General features: G+C 42.8%; 2 protein-coding genes across 5 annotated transcripts; one reads left to right on the top strand and one right to left on the bottom strand.

Moving 5' to 3' along the window:
- Positions 1–571: 571 nt before the first annotated feature.
- On the top strand, positions 572–7,112 carry pcbp2 (poly(rC) binding protein 2). Of its 4 annotated transcripts, none has more exons than XM_077548973.1 (13): positions 572–739; positions 1,523–1,645; positions 1,725–1,748; positions 1,834–1,866; positions 1,938–2,054; positions 2,133–2,264; positions 3,059–3,187; positions 3,269–3,343; positions 5,086–5,127; positions 5,358–5,430; positions 5,508–5,563; positions 5,653–5,822; positions 5,983–7,112. In XM_077548973.1, exons 2-13 carry the CDS (start codon positions 1,577–1,579, stop codon positions 6,017–6,019), a joined length of 957 nt encoding a protein of 318 aa, XP_077405099.1. In that variant the 5' UTR covers positions 572–739; positions 1,523–1,576; the 3' UTR covers positions 6,020–7,112. The 4 variants fall into 4 exon arrangements, with proteins under 4 accessions (XP_077405099.1, XP_077405083.1, XP_077405108.1 ...); XM_077548957.1 differs by having other exon boundaries at positions 5,086–5,145; XM_077548982.1 differs by having other exon boundaries at positions 579–739; positions 1,800–1,866; positions 5,086–5,145.
- A 742-nt stretch (positions 7,113–7,854) lies between these two features.
- Positions 7,855–18,893, bottom strand: map3k12 (mitogen-activated protein kinase kinase kinase 12). Its single transcript, XM_077549822.1, has 14 exons — positions 18,643–18,893; positions 16,820–17,343; positions 15,485–15,668; positions 15,199–15,390; positions 14,736–14,894; positions 14,433–14,591; positions 13,072–13,180; positions 12,531–12,640; positions 11,807–11,923; positions 11,585–11,719; positions 10,033–10,762; positions 9,884–9,951; positions 9,477–9,774; positions 7,855–9,145 (listed from the first exon to the last, which is right to left on the bottom strand). The coding sequence occupies exons 2-14, from the start codon at positions 17,280–17,282 to the stop codon at positions 8,990–8,992; spliced, it is 2,880 nt and encodes a 959-aa protein (XP_077405948.1). The 5' UTR covers positions 17,283–17,343; positions 18,643–18,893; the 3' UTR covers positions 7,855–8,989.
- Between the last annotated feature and the right edge of the window lie 913 nt (positions 18,894–19,806).

Genomic DNA, 19,806 nt, shown 5'->3' with positions numbered 1-19,806 from the left:
AGTCGAGGGATTTAACAGACATTATAGGATATTGCTGCCCTACCTTAGCATTATTACCGTAACAGCTACAAAAACTCGTTACACATGACTTATTGTTTTTATGCACAGTTGTTTTTGATGTTCAGAGATGAGCAAACTAGCTCCGATAAACTCACCTTTTACCAGTCATGCGTATGGGCTGATGGTGGATCACTGCTCAAACTATAGGTTTATGAAGTGCTTTCCATTGCACAGAACGGGACTGTAAAGACGAAATTGTTGATACAGCCCTTTTTAGTGATCAATGGTCATCATAGATTTTTAAAGAAATAAACAAAATACTAAAGGCATGCGTGACTTATGAATAACGCCCAATATAATATGAACAAATACAAAAACTTTAGTAACTTTTAAATGGTAACAAAGTGAAAATGTAATATTATTAGTAGTAGTAGTAGTATCTCTTTCAACTATTCTTTCAGCCCGTATTTTGAGTTCGGGATCAGTCAATCGAATGAAAAAGATAATTGTGTGTATTCCTGGCAGGGGAAGGAGCAAGCGCACGCAAGGGGCGTGGCCGTTAAGAGGTCAAAGTTGAAATCGTTTTAGCTTTTGTGCTAAGCAGAAGAGTGGAGTCTTATCGAACCGCGGCGTCTCTTCCCTCTTCCCCGGATCCTTTTAAAAGTCCCTCCCGAACCTCTCCCCCTTCTTCCCTTGCCATCCTACCCACCCCCTGGACACACGTCGACGGACGGTTCGGGTAGGGAATCCAACAATGGCACGATATGCTTTTTGGTGTTGTTTTGCTTTAGCTTTGCTAGTAGAGTGAAGGACAGCGATAACTCTGTGCTCCACAGTGCGTCGAAGGCCGCGGGTTGTGACTATTTCCTGGAGTAGGCGACGTTTAAGCTAGCAAGCCGGATGGAAAATTACCGGTTATGCTAACTAGCCGTTTGGGCGTCCTAGCTTGTAACTGCTGCTAATGGTGTTCTGTTGTTAAGCTATACCCAAATGGAAGCGCAGTCATTTTTTAAATAAGGCGCGGTGTATGGTTTGAATAGCATGGTGTCAAACTTGGCCATCTGCTTGCGTGACAGACAGATCGTGATGGAGACTTACCTTTGAGAGTGGAGGTGTTAGCTTCTGACTAGGAGAGCCCCCTGCTGCCCGTTAAGAAGCACTTGGCACCGAGGCACTCGAATCCCAAGTGACACAAGCAAGTGTTTACACTCGGAAAACTCGTTTAGTACGTGTAGCATATGTCGCTTCTACTCATCGGTACCATGAAATAGTCTGCGCCCTACGTAGACAGTGGGTCATTGTACTACGGTGAATGGGTGGACTCGCGCCAGTCTAATGTGAAGTACAGCAGTTAAATGTCTCTTTCTTTTGCAGTTGTAATGTGCTGTTAAAGTGCTTTGTCACGACAAAGGCAGCTTTACCTCGTTTATCTAAACTGAGAGCATCTTTGTAAAGAAACATTTCAACTTTGGACATAGCTCCAGTTGCTGACGTTACGTTACTCCTTTCCATGCTGTTGCAGGCATTTGGCCTGTGACCAAAGATTCATTCCTCTCTGTCATACCCAACTGCATCGATGGACTCAAGCTTGGTTGAAGGAGGACTTAATGTCACCTTAACTATCAGGTTACTCATGCATGGAAAGGTGAGTGTGGCTGCATGCGGTACTTCTCCCATTGTCCTTTTGTGCACTTGTCATTAACTTTTGCAAATTTCTTCTGTAGGAGGTTGGAAGTATCATTGGCAAGGTATGTTATTTTTACCTTTTAGATGGATGTTATCTACATCTAACACTCCAGTTTGTTTTGTAAATGTTATTTGTCTGCACAACAGAAAGGAGAATCGGTTAAGAAAATGAGAGAGGAGGTAAGATGCAAGAAAACAATGAGATATGATTATACTTTGTAATTTGCCATATGGCTCATTTGTACATGCAGAGCGGAGCTCGCATCAACATCTCTGAGGGGAACTGTCCAGAGAGGATCATAACCCTTGCAGGACCCACCACCTCCATTTTCAAAGCATTCTCCATGATCATTGAGAAACTGGAGGAGGTTTGGATTTGCAAACTACCATTGATTCCACTCGTGAACTTAAAGATGAACGACTTCACATGTGGCTTTTTCTCTCAGGACATCAGTACCTCAATGACCAACAGTACAGCCACCAGCAAACCACCGGTCACCATGCGCCTCGTTGTGCCTGCCAGCCAATGCGGCTCACTCATCGGCAAAGGGGGTTGCAAGATCAAAGAAATTAGAGAGGTGCATCTTCAGAATCTTACTTTGAAACTCATCTTAACATTTGGTTGGCTGAGCTTGCTCAAGAGTGTCTTCTAACCAATAATGGTGCACTTTGCAAATGTTTTATGTAAGAGACAAATGACCACTGAGGATTCAAATGAATGTCTTTGCAAGTAATGCACATATAATGTGATAACATCATGTGTGGTATTTTCTCGCGTAATAGACACCATGCTCAATTAATTCCCCACAGTGTTGTCCACTGGGATAAATCACTGCCACTCCTCAAATAGGCACTACCCCCACCCCCCTCTTCCCCCCTCGACAACATTTGCATAATCCACCAGTTAGCTGCAGTAACCATTGCTCTGACATTTTATACCCGGCGCCACGTGTTGCGTTAAATGTCACAAATTTTCCACAGTGCATACTACCTGCACATTAGAAATGAATGAATGCAACTGATTGAATGTACCATTATAAAATAATACTGTCCATATGTTAAGTGCCTATTTTATTATGACATAATGTTTTAGTTGCGGGGGAAATGATAACACTGGTAACACAATTATTATTCTGAGTTGTTGAGTCTACAAGTTGGCCTTAGTAGACACCTGCTACTTTGTGTATTGAGTAAATACACATGCACGGAAACTTGCTATTGAGTAACAAAATACAGGCTTAATGATTTGTCTTTAAATAATATTTAAGTGGCTTGACTCATTCATGTTCACTTGTCAGCCATTTATAATTCTTCTCAATTAGCTGAGGCCTGTATCATGTTGTTTTTGCTGTGGGTGTTTGTGTGTCCACAGTCAGCAGGAGCTCAGGTACAAGTAGCCGGGGACATGTTGCCCAATTCAACAGAACGTGCCATCACTGTTGCAGGGACTCCACAGTCCATTATTGAGTGTGTCAAGCAGATCTGTGTTGTCATGCTTGAGGTAAAAAAGAAAGAATGCAAAACATATTTTTGAGATCCAATATCTTGTAAGTTGACTGTTGTACTGTGTCTATTTCCCCAGTCCCCTCCGAAGGGAGTAACCATCCCATACCGACCCAAACCCTCAGGCTCTCCTGTCATCTTTGCAGGTGGTCAGGTAGGAAATCATTTGTTTGGTCCTCTACATTAGTGGTTCTCTAACTAGGGCCAACTGCATACCTACAAGTTTGGGACCAGCGCACCAATATTGCAAACTTACTATAACAAGGACTCCTCCCTAAGCTTTGGGCCAATCAAAAGCTTTAAAGTGATTGTGAAGTATCGTATAAATCTGACGTGTGTGAATAGTATTGACGAAACCAGGCAGTCATGTTTGCGGCTTTGAACACATACCTCAGATCAAATGTTTCCAACATGTCGACACAAAACTGCTTTTTGGGGCGCATACACCATTTTCTGCCAATGTTCAGGCTAAGTATTTCCCTAAAGATGACTTGACTCGATTGCTTTCCACGGTGCTTGTTTCTGTTTTCACACATGAAAATTATTCCTTTTGTGTTGTCTTTTAGCCCCAATTGAAGTTGCTAGGAGCTTTTAAAAAGGAATAAAAAGTAGCGTAAAGGGTTGAGAAAATTGCAAAGTATAGTTACATAATCACCAGGTTGATTTACATTTACTGTTGAATTTGTAAACTAACTCCTCTCTGATTGCGGCCATGTTGAAGCAGTGTGTGAAAGCTCACAATGATGGCTAACTATTTTTATTTAATTCCATGAAGTTTGGTTATGTTCATTCCTATTAAACAGGCAAAACATGTCTTTGGTATTAAAGGGTACACATGATAGTCATGTTTAATTGGCGTAAGGTTATGAGGAATCTCTTTGAAAACTCTCTAGGAAAGTTTGATAACCCCTGCTCCACACTGTAACATAAGTTCATTTCACACTGGCTTCCCGCTAAATTGGCGCATGAGAATAGTGAAGGTTGAGCCAGGATTGATTTGCCTGCGCCTTTCAGACAGAACTCACTGAAGCAGGACACGTTCAAAGTATGTGTTCACACAGCCGATGAGGGTTGACAATTTGAATGCATGGTGACGTCAACATAAAAGCGACTATTGGGACAGGAGGATAGGGCTGAATATTGCCAACAACCTCACCATATCATGAATCTCATCATACAGCGGCCTCAATATACATATCACGATACAAGTGTATGCCAATACATGGCCTTCAAGGCGATACCTATCCTGATATTTTACATACATTTTAATGAAAACAATCATATGTATACCCAAATATTTTTATTATGCTGGATGGCAAAAATGTTTTCCTCTAACGTCACCAGCACCCGCGGTTTACTGCCAGTGCCATGCTTGGTCGGAATATGTGCGTACTGCATAGCAAGGAGCAGCTTTCAGAGTTGCACCGGGAAACTTCATGAATTAATCGATTCTGGTGCCTCAATATTGTTACGTGTATTGTAATTATATTTATAGTATATTCCTGTCTCAATTTTTTTTCAGGCACACACTTACACGGGGACATGTACAGTGTGTGTGTGTGTGTGTGTGTGTGTCACAACACTGAAGCCGTCAAATTCACAAGTCAACTTCAGCCGCAATGCCTCATCTGTCCTATACACACAGGACAGCGAGCCGGGAAAATGCAGACTTAATGTGAAATAGGCTAGAGTTCCTCTTTTTTGTTGAGTTTGTAGTCCTGTTAGTAGTCTGCTATTCCCATTTTTTTTTGGGGGGGGGGGAGTAGCCATTGTAACACTTTGTAGTCTGCATGACTTTGTTTTGTGGGCACTCCAAGGACATAGGACTGATGGATATTGGAAGTAAAGTGTGTGTGACACTGTCACAACCTCCTAAGTGCTTTTCTCTCCTTGCAGGCATATGCTGTCCAAGGACAGCACGCCATTCCTCAGCCTGATGTAAGTGAAGGGCCTTCTGTAAGTGATCCAATATATTTGCAAGTTTGGTCCCAAGATGCTTCATCATAGTTTTCCGATCACCTCCGCACCCATTTCATGTATACAAGGGATATAAGTTTGTGTCACGACCTAAGGATAAATGATCCATTTCATACGTTTTCCTCATTGTCGCTGGGCTTTAATAATCAACATTATGAGTTGTATGTTTTCTGTCTGTCTGTTCCTCACAGCTCACCAAACTTCACCAGATGGCCATGCAGCAGAGCCCCTTCCCCATTCCGCACAGCAACCAGAGCTTCCAGGGTAGGTGGGCAGTCACTGCTTTCGATTTGTCATAATGTATTCTGCCCTGTGACGGAGCTTTCTTTGCAATTCTGCAGCTGGGATGGACGCCTCTGCACAAACTGGCTCGCATGAGCTCACCATTCCAAACGACGTAAAGCCCATCTGTTTTCAGCAACACGATCCTTGGGTAGGGTCTTGCCTTGGTTTCACTCTGTGCTCCTATTTTTCATATTTTCTCAGCTCATCGGCTGCATCATCGGCCGTCAGGGCGCAAAGATCAATGAGATCCGTCAGATGTCAGGCGCTCAGATCAAAATTGCTAATCCTGTGGAGGGTTCCACCGACAGACAGGTCACCATCACCGGCTCCCATGCCAGCATCAACCTTGCTGAGTACCTGATTAATGCTCGGTAAGGGTCACCCCCACACTCATATTTTTACATTTGTGTGCCGAAAGCTGTATAGGTGCACAGGCGCGATACTGTAATTATTCTTTTGACAACAGAACTCAGTCAAAGTTTCAACTGATATTCAAAATGATTCATATTATTTCTGTTCTGTTGCACTCAGGCTGTCCTCTGAAGCGACTGGACTCGCAGCCAACTGACATGGAGGATCCTCATCAGCATCTAATGTTGCCCCCGCCCCAACTTTTTACCAAGAGGTCCCTTCATGCAAAAATAATATGAACTCACGGTCTCCTCTGCTTTGGTTTCTATACGTTTCGGTTGTAACTATGGCATCGTCATGATCGCGGTGTTCTATTTATTTATAAAGTTTGAAATTCCCATGACAATAATTTCTAAAGACTTACTTTTGGTTTCCTTTTTTTTCTGTATATCTTATAGTTTCGATAAAGGATCAAATGTTTTAGAAAAATCTGAAAATGCATAAATCTTTTTTATGTCAGATTTTTCTTAGAAAATGTAAAAATGAAGAAAAAAACACTCAAGATTATAGATGGACTGTTCTTTCCCTTCCCTTTTGAATATATTTATTTTTATTTAAAACAGCTCCTTGTAAGAAGAGAATCTATTCATATTTGGAGCTGTGCTTCTTGAGCAATGCATTGTGGGTTTGACGGGTTTTTAATGGGTCAAAATGGCCTCATTTGAAGTTGAACGCAGGAAAAACACAAGAAATAGAAAAGTTTGCCATTGTCTGAATTTTAAACTATATTTGGTATCACCTGAGTAATTGCCATTCCTGTGTTTCATCAGTTTTATTTCTTGATCAGAAGTTTTGACTCTTGTTTTGTATTGCATTCTGATGTGGGCGGGTGGGTCTTTGTTGCCAGGACTGGGCCTGAAAAAGAGGAAAATATTTTTCTTTTTTCCAAAATTACTAAAGACCATACTAATGACGGTAACATTTGAAATGTTTGTTTTAAATAGAGAAAATATTTTTTTTAACTGCTGGGCTGGGGAATGCTGCAAGACCACAAAATACATGTTGGTCTTAAAGTATATTATGCTAAAGTAATAAATTATGATGAACTAGAAGGAAATTAATAATAGAATGACACTAGTTTCCTGTTATCCTTTTTTTCCTGCCTGTGTCAGATTTTTATTTTTATTCTTTGCAGGATGAAGAAACTCACGTTTTGTGCACGATTTCAAACTATTGTAGATCTGGGTGCAATTAAATTGTGGAAGAAATAAAAATGCCGAAATAAAAAAGATGTGAGATGCTAAAACACATTTTGTTTTCCTTACTTTGTTATTCATAAAAACATATAGTGCAATTAATCAAGCTTTGGTCAGAAACGTTGACACATTCAGGCATTTTTTTTTTTACACTTTTACACCGGTACTTGTTTTTCCAGGATGGAGTGATGTGTATTTTCACTTCTTTTTTTTTTGTGAACAAGTTTGACTTTTAAATTTGACACTGGCTCGTTATACAAACTGGCTAGATATAGTTGATACTCCCTCACTGGTATTTGGTTACATTTCAGTGAGCAAGTTTCAACTTTTAACAGTGGCTACATTTAGCCGTTGAAAAGCTCATGGTGTAATGGTGGTTGGATAATTGTAACTAGTTGCTTGGCACAGTCTTGTTTTAGCAAGATTATTCTGAAGGCTTAATTTTAGCATGCTTTATTAATTTCAAAACCCGTTTTAATGTGTGTGGGATCACCGATGTGGATTACAGGACTCTGGAGGTAGTCCTCACCTGCACCAAGTGGATGGAATGACAGCTTGTCATTTGTGCAATGCACTGGTACAATTTCGAACATTATACTGACGTGTTTGACCCTGTATGTGAACTTTTCAACCCGTGTGGATAAGACAACCCAAATCTAAACTTGTGCGCTCAATTAAAAAATAACACCCTGGAAAATGAATATGACATTAATGCCCATGATGCATTTATGTAAACTTTGCGCTGAGCTACTGCATCCCTAAACACTTAAAAAAAAAAAAAAAAAAAGACTTTTTAACCAATACATTATTTATTGTAGATCATAATTTTTCTTTTGATATATTTCCTATATTACAGGTACAATGTGCAATGCAGTATAAAAACAAAACATTTCTATTCAAAGGATACTTAACATTTCAACAAGTGACCACAGAGAAGTGCTCTATATACTTAACCAGGCTACTCCTGCAGAAATCTTAAAGGGTCGTGGGGGACTGTGGAGGTTTTTATGAAGTTGACCACCATAATGAGTCCTTTAGGTTCATTACAAAAGCACATTCACATTTATTAGCACCTGCACCAGAGTTGAAGCATAAATCATTGTCCTGGTTCAGTGCATTTCAGAGGAGGTTGTCGCTGTGAGTGCAGGCACTACTTCACACTCACCAAAGACAACACTTGGGAAATACTACTGCACAATGACAACCATTTCCTTCTGAGTAAACCGAAAAGTCTCCATTCCACCACAAATCTGATGACCTTTGAATGACCCTCACGCAAGTGTGCTGGAAACTTAGCAGGAGGAATGTCTTACAACTCAAACCTGCTGAGAAACCCTCATCACGCACCGTGACTGAAGACTGATCATTTTGTGACATTTTCATTCAATTTTTCCCTCCTTTTTTAAGTGCTAACATTTATTAACATAACCAACAGAGGGAATACTTTCAGGATTAAAAAAGTGTAAACTTCACAAAATATAAAACGGATACATTCGAATCATAAATTATAAACATAGAGTCATGCATTTGTTCACAGGGCTGCAAACCATTTATTCTTAGATTTTATCTTATAAATAAAACATTTCTCACGTGGTATGTGATGGATATTTACATTATTATTCATTAGTATTTAATGCATTAGTGTATGGGGATGTTCCCAGAGTGGGTGTTAGTGAATGAAAGGACTTGTGGTGGTTACCTTGGTACCTATTTTGACTACCAACAGTAGTTATTAATGTCTGAAAATCAAAAGAATCAGAAGAAGGTTATGAAAAATGTGTGTCACATGGTGGAGTTTTGCCAGCCAATGCACTCGGGAGCTCTCATAACTTGCTGTCATAGCTGTGATCCCTCATGACATGCTGCACTGGCCGACCGGTGCACTGTGACGGTTCGATGTATGGCGGTTCGAGGTATTTAAGTCCTGGGGTCTATGGGGGTCCAGTGTGAGACGCCTGCGGTGACCCTTGATGGGTTTGAGGGGGCGGCATCCACGCTCCAGCGCTGGGAGGTCGGCTCGGTTCTCCGCTGCCCGACTGGTCCAGCTCGGCGCTGTCGCAGTCCGAATCGTCACACAAGACTCGACCCTGAGGAGTGAGGGGAATATGTTTGTTGTACTTATCAGCAAGGCTGGACCGGTCCATCTGGCATACAGGGAAGATGCCTGGTGGGCCGGCCTCTTTTGGGGCCGATGCAGTGCTTTTAAATGATTATTTTCCTACATTTTACCACAAGAGATTGGCCAGCAATTTAAAAAGATCACTTGAGTCTATTAATCCATTTCACATACAGATAGGAAACTAAAACATCAATAAACATCAGTGGCAGAACTGCATGTTAGGCAAGGGCTGGGCTAAGTCAATTTTTTTGTCCCTGCTTCTCAGGAAGATGACATGCAGATCTCTAGAAGTGCCGTACCTCATTTGGATTCTGCTCGCTTTCCGGCTTGGCTTTGGTCTGACCCAGCGTTCCGTCCCTCTCTGACAGGCCATCGGAAGCCTGCGCGGGATCCGTGTTGTCTGCTGGGATCTCCGAGCCCTGAGAGAGGAGGTCATCACTGCGGTAGTCCAACCTGTCATCCGTGTTGGTGCTGACTACATCGGGGGTGCCGCTGTGGGAGTGGTCTGTAGTGTGGCCCTCCTCGCCGTCCGAAACTGACAGGTTCTCTGAGCTGAACGTCGACACGGACTGACACTTGGTGATGCTCGTCGGACGTCTGAGAATCCAAGAATGCAGAATCAAAATGATTATTTCAGCTCCAAGCACATTTGAAACTAAAATTAGCTCACTCAATTCACAGTTACTAAGGAGTGTAAGTTACTCACCGTCTCCGTGGTAACTCAACCTCACTGTCAACTTCACCCTCCTCCTCTTCTGATGACACTCCACGTCTCTGTAGTGACCATCAAAAATACATTGATAAAAAGATAAAAGCATTTCCTGGGAATTCTGGGAACAGATTCTGTCCTCTTACCTGTTTTCGTGTAATAGCTGCCCTGTACAGAATGGCTGAAGGTGTGAGGTGCTGACTCCCGATTCCTCCTCCTGAAGCCCCCCGGGGCAACCTCACAGTGCCTGCTCCATCCTCTTTATCCTCCCCGCCATCATGGGGTAAGCGAGGAGATCCAAGAGATCCGCGCCCTGCTGCTGCTCCCCTCCCACAAGGTGAGTCAGGGCTGCTGGAGAAGGGGAACGATGCCGCATCCTCGCTGGGAGTGTCGCTGCGTGGGGGAGTTTCTGTGAGGTCATCTAGACCGGTGACCCCCACTTCTGATTGCCCTAATCCTGCAGAGGCGCTGAGGCTTCCTCCCCTTTCTAGCCCACCAACAGCTGGATCCGCTTTTCCTTGGCCGCCCACCTCTAGAGTGGTGCAGATCAGGTCAGGGCTGGAAGAGGATATCTGCCGTTGCTGTTGTTCGTGGTTGAGGCCCCGCAGGGCTGCGGAGGGCTCCAAGAGCTGCCTGGAGGAATCAGTGGCCAAGCTGTTAACCTGGGCCGCCGTCTCTCTGTTGGGAGATGGCTGATTGGCTTTAAGTCCTGCCAGATCTCCACTGCTGCCTTTTCCAGGCTTGCGGTGGCGAGTTTTTACCCTCCGAGATCGACTGGGAGAAGTAGAGCTTCTGGTGGTGCAGGTTGGGATAGTGACTTGCATTACAGAGGAATCCATTTTGGGAATGATTACCTCAGACTTAAGGATGTCTGGCCTGCAAGACGGGGAGGGAAATAACAAATACAATCTATAATCTACACTGGGGATGTAACGATATCGGCAGTATCGTGATATCGCAATATTAAAATTGCCACGATATCGCCATGATATTAACTCATTTGCTCCCATCCATCCATTTTCTTAACCGCTTAGTCCTCACAAGGGTCGCTGGAGCCTATCCCAGCTGGCTTTGGGCAGTAGGCGGGGTACACTCTGAACTGGGTGCTTATTTGCTCCCAAAAACGTACAAACACAGTCTATTTTAAATATTACCATGGTCCCAAAAACGTATTTATATGTTTTTTATGTTTTGTTTTTTTAATGCTACAGCATACAGAACACTTTGATGCAGCCTGCAATGGTAGTTATTACAAAAAACGTCCAGCAGGTGGCAACAGAGTATAAGAGATCAACCTGGGCCATGTTGCAACAAGCTCTTTTCCAGTGATTTCAACAGGTTTGTGATTAATGAGGAAACTTAGTTATATTCTAATGATAATTGCTTCAAAACGGAAACAGATACAAATGTACTTTTTGTCCCGATGAAAAAAGACACTCTGATCTTTTGCTAGATTCCATGTTTTCATAGCAATATTCTGTGGGCCTTGCAAAATCAGTCAAAATCCAGTAAAACAGCCGGGAGCGAAGGGGGTTACTTTTTTAATGTCGCCAACCTCCCCACAAAATGGTGATAATTATCATATCGCGAGGTTCATATCGTGATATTTATCGTATCACGACCTTTAGATATTGTTACATCCCTAATCTTCACAGCGGAGAATCAGTGTTTGTTTTAGTAACTGAAATAAGATCGCACCGCTTTCCTGAGGGCAGTTTCTGTGGGACATTTCTCTTCTTGATGAGCTTGTCCATGCTGTTGGAAGAGCCGCTCTGCCTGGAACTGTGGTGCTTAAAAAAACCTGGATACTTCTTATCCAAGGACTGCTCCCTCCTGCAGATAAACACGTCGCAAGTGGCTGTGTAAAAAAATGTCATCATGAGCCAAACAACCGAATGTTTCAAATGAAGTGAGTCAAACCTCTGCAGCTCTTTTTCTTTGAGCTCCAGCTGCAGCATGACAGCACTGAGCTCCATGTAAAGGTTGTTAGCCCTCTCCAGTTTCCTCTCATAGTGTTCACGAATGTCTAAAGCATGTCTGACAAAAGAGAGAGAAAAAAAAAGCCGGCTGATGTCATCGTGCATACGCATGAGAGAATCCCAATCCTCAGCAACTGGCATGCACTCAAGGCACTTCATCCACCCACGGGGATGGACGACAAAGGAGTGACATGAAGAAATGGCACAGAGTGAAAAGTGGCCTCGTTCGTGTGCGCAAACACAATAAGAGCACAACTGTCAAAAGGAAGCGCTTTGTGTACTCATGAGTTAACTCATTCACTGCCATTGACGACTATAGACGTCAAAAATTCATGTGAACTATTTCTATTAGTTTAACATTTTTTCATTTAATTTCCCCAAAAATATTGTACATTTATAACAAATATAAAATTTTCGATTAACTACTGAAGTCATGCGATTAATTACGATTACATTTTTTAATTGTAACTAATCACATGACTACACTAGTTAACTACTGATTAATCATAAATTTCATATCTGTTCTAAATTGACAATAAAAAAATTCTAGGTTTTCATACTCTTGTTAGGAAAAGTGAAAAAAATGTTAAACTAATAGAAATAGTTCAAATTAATTTTTGACGTCTATATCCGTAAATGGCAGTGAATGAGTTAAAAAAACAAACCTGAGTTCCTCTCTGCGTCGGTTGATCAGCTCCTCATCGAGTCGGTGCAGACAAGTCCCCTCCGATTTAATCTTCTCAAAGTGCTGTTTCACCTCCTCTCGCCATTCAGCCTGATGAGAGCACATTTTTTGTTAAGCAGCTGCGTTTAGTTAGAGCTGACTTGAGAGGTGGTTCTCTTTTGTTGGCACACAACGGATCAGATGACTAAGCAAGACTGTGTGGGTTGATTGGCTGTGTACATCCATATACAGTATACTGAATGTACATTGTATAGAAACATGGCTGTTTTTAAGCATACCAATACAGACGTCAACCTCTTCTAACACCTTTGGGTTAAATTAGATTACACAGACCTCTCAAAACCACAATTCAGACACACTCCAAAAATCAAAGTCTTCACAGTAAAATAGAAGCAGTTCATTTTGGCTGAGTGGCGTAATGGTCATGTGTCCCACCCAGTAGGCTACTTGTCCATGTGGCACATTTTTATGTATACCATGACGCTCGCTTATTTACCAGTGAGTAAGACAAGCGACAATACCTGGGACTTGAAGTACGTCTCCTGAGGAGTGGACAGAACGTCAGCTGACGCTATATCCAGGTGGAGAAGGATTTGACGGAAAGAGGGCCGATTCCTTGGCTTGCAATTCCTGAAGAAACCAAGATTAAACACAACATTCTAGTGTGTTTGCCTGCACTATAATATTCATCCTCAAACAGTCTGCGTTACATGTGTAAACCCATAACCACTATATTTGTGTCTTAAAGTGGAAGTCAACCATAAACATTTCTTGACAATAGTATGTTATATAGGACCTCACTAGTCTAAACATGACATTCTGATGAATATTCCATTTTTGGAATATCAGTGATGAAGCAAAATCCGTTTTTCTCCATCTCAGGGGGCGGCCATTTTGACACTTGCTGCCGACTGAAGATGACATCAATGTTGCTCAGGGTTCAGGCAACAACATATCAGCGCTCACCTGTTTTCTGAAGCTGTGCTGTGATTGGTTGTCACCTGAGACCTGAGCAACATTGGGTGGGTTTCCATCCACCTATTTGTATTCAAATTTTCAAGAATTGCGAAAAAGAAACTGAATGGAAACATCAGAAATTCAAAAAAAGGCCCAAAAAAAGTTTGGAGCTTGGAGGGGGCTGTTTTTTAAGCGTATCGAAAAAAGGAAAATGCACATTTTGGCGATGGAAACATGTTTTGTGAATAAGCGACTACAAGATATACGTCGCACGTTTTGACCGATACTACGTCACACGCACGTTTGTAGTCACAAGAAATGGCAAATGATAAAGTAAGATATGTTTGGGGAGACGAAGAAACACGATTCTTTTTATAATTAATTAAAGAAAAAAAAACATGAATGCAATATTAGATGGCTTTATTTAACATTAACTCTCAATGTAACGACACACTTCACTTACATGCGGGAGGGAATCCAACAAGACAAACTACTTCCGTTCAGTCCGTCAAAACCAACATTCCCACCTGGAACTCCCCATTGTCCCAAAGTTCCGTCACTACAACGTCATCTCGCGCCGCATATTGGCAAAAGAAGAGCGGATGGAAACGGGCATAAGTCGCATGTCCGTTTTGCGCATTGTCACAAAATTCACTTAAAAATTTCGAAACATTTGGATGGAAACCTGACTATTGATGTCATCTTCAGTCTACAGCAATAGTGGCAAAATGGCCGCCCCCTGAGATAGATAAAAACAGCTGGATTTGGCTGCTTAACTCTTATTTCACTAATGCAATATTAACCAGAGTAGCCTAGTGGAGTTATATAGAACATATTATTGTCAAAAAAAATGGGGGGGGGGGGTGACTTCCCTGCCTCTTCGCCTCTGCTAACGCTTTTTTCCCGATATTCAATAATTGCTCACCAGCATTGTCTGAGGAGGATCTTGAAGCCATCAGGGCAGCTCTCAGGTATGGGCAGCTGCAGGCTGTTGTTTCCGACACCCCAGATGATTGCAGAGGAATCCACGTCTTTGTAAGGGATCTCTCCGGTGAGCATCTCCCACAGCACCACTCCAAATGACCTTCAAGTCAGTTGAGGTCAAAAAGACAAAGAGAAAATCATAGAGAACGTGATATCAATAATCACTGCTAATAGTAGCAGACGCTACACGGTTTATAACATTTTCTCCACCAGAAAGAAACCTACTTCCATACATTGCACCTACCAGATGTCCACCTTTTCTGACACTGGCTCATTCCGGATGACCTCAGGAGCCATCCAGGCTACAGTTCCTGCAAAAGACATCTTTGTGCTCTTGTCACTGAGCTCCTTTGAGGTTCCAAAGTCCGAGATCTTTACAAGGTCATCGTGTGTGATCAGCATGCTGAAAAAAAAGTAACATTAGATTGCTTTAGCTATCAAATATACCGTTTTTAAGTCTTTTTTGCAATACTACCCGAAAGTGCAAGAATGAGACATGTGTAAGCTTCTAATATTAACTCAAGCTAGTTAGAAGGGTAATGGCGTGTTTTAAAAAAATAACTCAACACTTTCTTTCTTTTGATATACTGTAGTTGGACAACCCATTGTGGCACGATGCTGCCCCTGTTGGTTTGGAGTGTCACAAAAGGATCATGGTCTTTCCAAAAAGTACCATGAATGTGTGATGTGATGAACTGGTGACTTACTTGGGGGATTTGAGGTCTCGGTGTATGATCTTATGAAGGTGTAGGTAGTTCATTCCTCCTGCGATGCTCATGGACCAGTCAACCAGGAGTGAGGGAGTGATTTTACGACCTGCCCTCAGCACCTCGTATAGTTGGCCTTGGGCGCAGTATTCCATCAAAATGCAATAACAAGGAGCCTGCGTACACACACCCCTAGATGAGAGCAATGAGAGCAATGAGAGCACGATCTTAATGGCAGACTGACGTGGATATGTAATTTGAAAGAAGTATCTCGGAGTTTCCCTACTTGAAAGTAATGATGTTGGGGTGCTTGAGTTTGCGAAGGTGTTTGATTTCAGTCTCCTTGATGTCTCGCACTTTCTTTACAGCCACATCATCTCCGTGGAACTTGCCGAGGAAGACAGCACCTTGCGCCCCACTGCCCACCCACTGCAGGTCTGAGATCTCCTCAAATGGAACCTCCCAGCACTCTGAACAGAGACCAGCAAGTAAAAACAAAATAAGCATAATAAACATGAAGTGCCTTTTAAATAAGAATAATATTAAGTAACAACAAGTCCCTGATGAGAAGCATTACATTATTTTCTGCCCCACTGTGTGACATTGCCAAATCTAGCCAATGCGGACAGGAAGCAGTGAGAACAGGGATCTTGCAATGCAAAGAGTGACATGCCAAACAAATGATAGCGACTAATTAATTGATGGAACATCATACTGTATTGCAGTGATGGGAAAATAAAGGTTCATGAACCACTTGCGATATTTAAAAAAATATATTTTTAGTAGGCCTTTCCGATCATAGTCCACATGTTTTAGGCATCTTAGTTTAAAACAGAAGGCTAGTGCAATGGAAATTGATTCAATGAAAAAAAAAAAAAGCGCACCATCTAGATGAGTAAAAAAAAAAAAAATGTTGCAAATGGGTCATGAAGCTTCATTTTACCATCTCTACTGTATCGTTACAAGAGGTGAGACCAAGTAACGATATTGCGGTGAATCATATTGTTTTCTGTGATGATACAATATCGATATATCCACATCTAACATTGATTTTTTTTAAACAATAGATAGATAGATAGATAGATAGATAGATAGATAGATAGATAGATAGATAGATAGATAGACAGACAGACAGACAGGCAGGCAGACAGACGATATTGTGATATGTTTATCATTGTCCTTGTTAAAAGAAAAATTGAAGAGAGGAAATCTGTCATCTACACCTTAGATAACAGAAAGTACTTGGCCACTAAAGAGAACCGCGGCAGGCACAGCCAAAGAGAGAAGCAAATCTATTCTTCATGAGGCCCACTGAAGTGTGAAGCTCTCTGGAGGCCTGCTTTAGCAGAGACGGATGCACACAACGCTTACCCCAGCTAGCTGCTAAAACTCACTGTGTCTGATGTGTGGATTCAAACAGACAACAATGACATACTGGTGATAGACAATTCAAATACTGTATTGACTAATGGGGGACTTTTCCCTTAATCCACTCTCATGTAAGCACTGTGAAGATCCTGAGACATGTGATCTACAACCTTTTTGGAAATGTCCTATCTTCATTGGTCACCTTTTTCTACAGTGAGAACACCCAAACCACACAATTTCTCATCTCACGTACCTTCATGGCTATGCTTGTGCTCAGTGGAGTAGGCCTTTCCGATCATAGTCCACACAGGTTTTAGGCATCCAAACAGACCCTCCAAAAAGCCTCCACTACCAGACTGGAGGCGAATATTCTCCGAATGGCTCCGGACGGCACCAGCCTCTGGACTGTGGCCCGCCTCGGCACCACTGCCACACTGGCTGGCGTCATGTTCGTGTAGTTTTAGCACACTGTTATCAAAGTGGCCTGAAGGTCCATCACTGGGAGTGGGACTGCTGCCTCCCGGTGCCCCCGGCCCACCAGTGTCGATCGACAACACGTTTCGGAGGACACACTGTGTAGGCGTCAGGTCCGTTTCCGGGGTGCAGGCGGGGGTGTCACCATCAAGTCTTCGATAGGGGGGTTCTGAAACTGGGGTACTAAAGCCTGACAGGGAGGGGGAAGGGGCACGGGGCTCATGGATACAGGTCCCACTCATCAGGGGTTTCCCCAACCCAGCAGGTTAGGGTGGATGGAGGATGGACAGCTGAGATTACGACCTAAAGGACAAGATAATAAAATACATTAGAAATTACTGGGGGAAAAACATATCTCTCATTCAAGCAAAAAGGGGAGAAAAGAGAATAAGCAGCCTGGTATGGCGGTACCATGCAGTTAGCATGTCTGCCAAGAGGTCCTGTGTTTGAATGTTGGAGTTTGTCTGTCCTCAAGTGCTTGTGTGGGTTGACTCTGGCTACTTCATTCCACATTCCAACAACATGCATGCATAGGTTTATTGAGAACTCTAAATTGCCTTTGTTGTTTTTATATTTATGCCCTGTGATTGACTAGTCACTACTGGTGACCAGTCCAGGACAAGTCCAAAGTCAGCTGGGATAGGCTCCATCCCACCCGTGACCCTTAGAGGACACGCATTATAGAGAAACGTGATGGATGGGGGGAAAAAAACGGGTATAATTTGGGCAAACTGCCAGTCCCGAATCTAATCACGTGTTTCCAAAAACTAAAGCCCTGCTGCGTCGAGCAAAACAATCTCCATTCGGATGCCTATGAATGGAAGCCCGTGCAGCCTGCCCAGTGGAGCCATCAACCAGAGTGGAAATGGGCTTTATGAATGAGTCGACGAAAGCATGGTGGTGTTGCTCTGTTACCTGCACTTGACGAAGATGACGGCACATCATCATCTTCAGTATGACTCCTTCCATGCATTAAGTCTTAAGTACTATACCCATGCATGCCTGAAAAATGATGAATTGCATAATCGCCCCCGTGAGCCTGTTCCTGTGCAGGAAGAGAAGGGGGGCATATGTGCCCTTTTCATACAGTTTGTTCTACAGCGCCGTAGACTGCACCACCGCATGAGTAGAACCACGGCGGAAAACGGAGCGTGGAAATCAGGCGATAAACAATCAGTGGGCCTGTGATGTGCACGCGCGCGCACGCACGCGGCCATGCATGAATGCAGGAAGCTCAATCTTAAAATAACCGAATATGTGATGTTGACACACAGCAACTCGACGTGTAGTGAGCATTCATTGCAAAGCCCGGTGCCTACTATATTGTGTACCAAGTGAAAGTGCCGCAGCGATCGGTACATTTAGTCAGTGCTGGCACCGGCGCAAATGATACGGAATGTGCGCTTCCTCGTCGCAAACACACACACACATGATCTTCAAGCATCAATCGTCGATGGTTCGTTTGTCTTTCAAACAGCATCCGTTTGCTGGTGAAGCGTGAGCGGCGCCGCACTGAGCGTCACGCGCAAAAGCACGCACCGTGATTCCAGACCTGACGCTGAATTAGCATTTAAGCGGTTAGTTAGTATGACATTCCCATACCTTTTTGCCCGCTTGTTGTCGCGTTGTCAAGTGAAAGGATGGGCTCGGTTTTCTGTTATCCTCACGATGAACAACCAATCGTCCCACCCCCCCTCCCGTGCGTCTCTTCTATTTCCCGTCCTGTAATCCTGCACTTTTACGTCGCTGGGACGGATCCCAGCAGGCAAATGTGTATCGATAGCTGGGGAACCATGCAACGTGCAGGCGCGCTGGGTTTCGTGAAGGGGGGGAGCTGTCTCACTCCCAGTGCTGAATTTACGTCACGTAGGTAACGGGATTTGCCGCGAGGGGGCGCTGCGCCAGCCCCGCAAACGTGGCCCAAATCTAGGCCTCCGCTTCTACACCCCACCAGCATGTTGTGGATTACCGTGTTTTTGGTTTACTTCATGGCCGCAGAGGTGACAAAAGTACAGTCTGTACCTAAGTAGAAGTACAGACTCTACGATAAGCGTAAAAATGGAAGATACTTGTTTTAAAAAATGGTGTAGAGAACACAAAACTTAAAAAAGAAAAAACATCCACTGTGGAACCATGTTTCTGACAAATTAGAAGAAAAAACAAAACATAAATGCTTTTTTTCACTGGAAGAAACGGGGCTTCTGAAGTTTACAAAAAAATCCCCAAAACAATAACTCCAAAGCTGGCGGAAATGTTTTTGTTGTTGTTGTTGTTTGTTTGTTTTTGTTACTGGCAGCATCTATGGCGACAAAAAGCGTAACTGCAGCCCCTATGGCAAGCTCGTGCATGGCGCCACTCCAATCTTGTTTATTCTTTTACTGTGCATTTTGTATCAGTCAAAATTTAATGGACCAAGACACACACACACACACATACACACACACACACGCACACACACACACACACACACACACACACACACACACATATATATATATATATATATGCCTCATACCAGTCTCTCCAATGCCAGCCAGGATTTATGGTGCACTACTTTTGGCAAACCAGCAGGATATATATACAGTATATAATTTTGGCAAACCACATATATATATATATATATATATATATATATATATATATATATATATATATATATATATATATATATATATATATGTATATGGTTTGCCAAAAGTAGTGCACCATGAATCCTGGCTGGCATTGGAGAGGCTGGTACGAGGCAGACACAGTAAAATGAAATGG

The sequence above is a fragment of the Vanacampus margaritifer genome, chromosome 1, assembly GCF_051991255.1.
Source record: "Vanacampus margaritifer isolate UIUO_Vmar chromosome 1, RoL_Vmar_1.0, whole genome shotgun sequence".
In the NCBI taxonomy this organism is placed as follows: Eukaryota; Metazoa; Chordata; class Actinopteri; order Syngnathiformes; family Syngnathidae; genus Vanacampus; species Vanacampus margaritifer.
The sequence above is the reverse complement of the archived record's forward strand: the minus strand, read 5'-3'. Positions and strand labels throughout refer to the sequence as shown.